The following is a 4,352-nucleotide window of genomic DNA, read 5'->3' as shown; positions in this document are numbered from 1 at the left end:
GGGGGGGAAACAATTTTCCTCAAAAATCAGAAGCTGCAGTACAAGTATGGCCCACACAAATCAAACAATTCCTTAACCGAGTGTCATCTCTTACAGGTGTCTGTATTCTCCCTCAGCAGAGGGTTTCTATCAGGTCGTTTCATCGGTCCTGCCCTTTCTGTGCAAGCTCTTGCCACTCATTTAAGTTGCAATACCAATACGAAGGCCACGGAGGGAACATGTCTGTGGTTCTTGAGTTTTCTGTGGCCCCGGAGACCCCGAGCCTGGGCTCCCTCCCCTCTGAGCACGAGTCTTAACCTGAGGGCTGTGACTATAAGCAGGAGAACTGCACGGGCACGACATCGAGCTCAAGTTAATTATTCTAAAAACAAGCACTAAAAGTATGACATTTTCATTTGAATGCTGCCTTCATTTATGAGCAATGTTAACTTACCATTTCTTTTGGGAAAATAGATTTGATAAACAGGAGTGATAAAACCTTCCACCGTACCGGAAAGGAAATTTGCATAAATTTCCATCCTCTGTAAACTCTGAAATACAAAAATAAAAACTTCATCATGAAGCTGAAATCCAACCCACAGGTATATATATTATATGTTATTATATGAAATTATGAAGATAGATATCTTCAAATTTTTCAGCTGTACTTTGGATTCTGTGTCTCTGCAACTTCTAGTGCATAAGAAGAGGCTTAAAATCCTATGTAATGACCGAATCAACAAAGATTAATGGGCTCCGTGGTAGAATAAAGATCTCAGATTGTTTCAGTTCAAAATATATTGCAATTTCTAGTACAGCAAATGCCAATTATATTCATTAATTGCAGTTATCATTTCTAATTATGTAGTATTATAACAGCATATTAAATTGATTTCTGAAGTAGTATCCTTTCAGGCTCCATATCACATCGTAACATCTGTTTAAAACAATTAAGGCACCAGACAGTACAAACTGAAATAGAAACAGTCAGGAGAAAGACAGTTTTAAAGGTTGGGAGAAGACAGATAATTTTGATCATACCACCTTCCCTTTGGGATAAGCAGATTCCTTACAAATGGGGAGAAATTGATGGGACCAGTGTCTAAAAAGGGCGGGTTTTATGTTCACCACGTCGGTGATGGCAGTCTAAGGAAGGGTGGTGGGAGTCTAAGGAAGGCTAGTGGGAGTCTAGCAGAAAAAATCCTTCAAGACAAGTCTTGAGAATGAGAGAGACTGAAGATAAAAAAGACAATGAAAAACTGTCAGAGCTTATTTAACCATTAAACTAAAAGCAATCAGTTTTGAGAGCTGGGAGCGTGAATGGGAAGCCAACCATTGCTGTAGGAGAGAAATGGGGCATACAACCGAGCTGGCAGCACAGCGCATTTCCATTTCCCCGTGAAGATGTACAACTGCTCCTTGTCCTGAGCTTACCCCTTCAGTCACGGCGGGGGCTCCTGCACACCCTTGCGATATCTGTTAACCCTCACAAGCCCAGACTCATCATCTCAAAGGGCTCCTGAGGCCAGTTATTAGCATTATGGAAAAAATAACCCCTCTCTGTGGCCCAAACCCTTCCCAACCCTAACTGTCCCCTTATCTGTCAATGCAAAAGAGCTACTGCCAGTCCCTCTGCTATCCCTTTTTCAAGCCTGGTTTTCATTGTCTGAACTGATTAAGCAAATGTTCAGATATTTACTTTCTCTGTCTGATACCTCCCGTTATAAGCAGTTAGGAGAGTTGTGAAAATACATCCCCATTCAGAAGGCATATTGCATCCCAAAGGACATAAAAGACTGTTCTAAGCTATAAAGGCACCACTAATGGCCCAATTCATGCAATCCATAACAGCAAAAGCACAGGACAACAAAATGGAAGTCTGCAATGCCCACATACAGCCAGAATGTCTGACCGTTTAGGTGCCATCAAAACAAATGCAACCCAGCAAATTGCATGGGGCTCAAACCCTTCTCCCACAGAGAGATCAAGGGCTGTGGCAGAAATTGAACCTGTACATACAAAGAGCTTATGTACTTTAAAGTCATAGGGCAGACGCAGCTCTCATTAAAACAAAGGGAGTTGCACATCTACAGCCACACTATGTTATGAGTGAATATAAGCCACTCCAGCTCAGACAAACTAAAACCCTATCAGCACCTTCCCATTAATCCACACCTGGAGAAAAATTACCTGAGATTCCTGAGCTAATCCCAAATTCCCCTCTTCACAGAAATTAATATTGGCATAACCATTCCATAATCCTTATTCATGTTGAAACAAAGACAGGCTTACTACTGACTTGCACAGCATGGATACAGTCAGGCAGATCATTCTTACTGTCATGAAACCTATTGGATTTGACTTTGTACCTTGTGGGCGAGTGAACTCATGTTTTGAGCCTCTTCCTGCCCCAGATTTGTAGTGCTACAAAGAGAAAAAAAGAATGTGGATTGGAGACACAAATTCACTCTGGGAACCATCCTACAGAGACAAACGTGCTTTCCACGGTGCCCTGAAATTGTGTTTCTCCCAGTGCTTCTGCAAAGATCTCATTACTTGCGTGTGATTTTTGCTGGGGCACAGTCTGGTGAAAGAGGGTAGATAAACACTGGCTCATGAAAGGTCTCTGTTAAACTGGGAAAACCCAGCACAGCACAAAAAAGGCCAAAGCTCTGCTCCATTATATCTTTCTATTGCCAAGGGACACATCTCCTATTTCTCTCGGCAGGAAGCATATATGCACTCTGAGGACGGTTCACAGTTACAAATAATATCCCAGCATTTGACTTTTCCTGCCATTTAGCTGCATCCCCCAGGGCATTATTTAAAAAAGCAACCTCTATTTTATTTGGGTTTGCCGAGCAGCAAGCAAAGAGCACTAGGCTGAGCTGATTTTAAGCCACAGGAAATAATAAAAAATGGTAATACACATCAAGTGCTGCTGCCACCAGAGGTGCTGACAGCTGAATTATAGCAAAATAAAAATATCACAAAAGCAGTCAAGGAAGCAGCACATCATGAACGCAGAACTGGGTAGGGGACTTAACAAGTAAGGGATAAGACAAAGCTGTTGCTAAGATATATAGGGAGGGCTTGAACAGTTCTGAGGAAGAAACAGTTTTTGCACTCTACGCTGACTCTGCCAGCACGGAGCAATCTCCAACGGCTTCAGCCGGGGCTGATCTTTTCCTAAGCACCATGAATATTCCTCTCTGATCCCACCTGCAATGTCTAAGGAGATATTTCTGTACTTCACGGGGATAGTTAGGATTATAGCATCATTTAAGTATATCTGAGCTAGTTTTAAAGTCGCTGGTGAAATAAGGCTAATCGTAAAGCCACATAACTGGGGGTCCAGCCTATTAGCTGCGCTGCTAGTCCATGGTGGATGCCAGGCCATGGCGGGGTTTAAGCAAAGTAGCAAAGTCAAACCATCACGGCCGTGCCCAGCAGTGCTGCAGCTGCCTTGCAGACGTACCCAAAAAAAAGACACACGGTGAAAACACTGAAGGGCATGGCATGAAAACAGGGAGAGGTTTGAAAAGAAGGAGATGGTTACCTAGGCTGGCATGTTCAGTTACCAGGTAGCAGTGAAGTCTAGTGGGGTAGCACTCTCCTTCCATGCTACTGCAGGTACCTGCTTGTGTCAACACATTTCTGAGATGCATTTTCAAAGTGGTCCTTCCTCCCCTCCTGTTCTTCCTCCCTAGCAAGGCATGGATGTAAGCAATTTCTTTAAATACCGATACATATGGGACCAGCTATCCTACAGGCCCTCCGCTTAGTCAGCATTGCTCTGAGCCCTCATCTAGCAAATCCCTTTTGTTTTTTATTTGAAGCGCTCTTCCTTTCTGCCTGGTCGGCGGCTTCACTCATCCAACCCCAAGGCAACATTGTCCTGCCAGCCAGCACGTAGGTGATCCACCACTCCAAAACAGAAGAATCAGACTTACCATCCTTGCACAGTCACTGCTCAGAGTCAGAGCCAAGACAACAGTGAAAGGAGCACAGACTTTCATCTTTGCTCTCCTCTCATGAAGGTTTTGCCTGGCAGAGGGGAAACTTCCAGGGCTGGGCTGAAGCAGGAGGGTGAATCAGCAATGAGCTTTCGCAAGGGACTGCGATTTACTTGACTTTAGGGTATTTCAGTTTTCTAAGTAAGCAGTGCTGTTATCGTTGTTAATCATTAATGTCTTTGTGGGTAGATGGGAATGCCATGTAGCGAGATACTCTCCCCAAACCACAGGGAGTGAAGAGTTTACAAAATGCCTGTCCCTCGGAGATGATCGCCGGTGCACTCAGCAAGCGTTTAAGAGCACCTCCAGAGGAGCTGATCCAATTTTGCTTGTAATCAGAGACAATTTACCATCCAG

General features: G+C 43.8%; 1 protein-coding gene across 1 annotated transcript in view; it reads right to left on the bottom strand.

Annotated features, from left to right (window-relative positions):
- Positions 1 to 4,083, bottom strand: part of HGFAC (HGF activator) — a 39,265-nt gene extending 35,182 nt beyond the window's left edge. Inside the window, exons 1-3 of the mRNA XM_009582316.1 lie at positions 3,933 to 4,083; positions 2,349 to 2,403; positions 434 to 530 (exon numbers count right to left, since the gene is read on the bottom strand). Of these exons, the coding sequence (XP_009580611.1) occupies positions 434 to 530; positions 2,349 to 2,403; positions 3,933 to 3,998 (218 nt within the window). The 5' untranslated portion in view covers positions 3,999 to 4,083. The remainder of the gene's footprint in view (positions 1 to 433; positions 531 to 2,348; positions 2,404 to 3,932) is intronic.
- Between the last annotated feature and the right edge of the window lie 269 nt (positions 4,084 to 4,352).

This window comes from Fulmarus glacialis, unplaced genomic scaffold (genome assembly GCF_000690835.1).
Source record: "Fulmarus glacialis isolate BGI_N327 unplaced genomic scaffold, ASM69083v1 scaffold6377, whole genome shotgun sequence".
Classification (NCBI taxonomy): Eukaryota; Metazoa; Chordata; class Aves; order Procellariiformes; family Procellariidae; genus Fulmarus; species Fulmarus glacialis.
The sequence above is the reverse complement of the archived record's forward strand: the minus strand, read 5'-3'. Positions and strand labels throughout refer to the sequence as shown.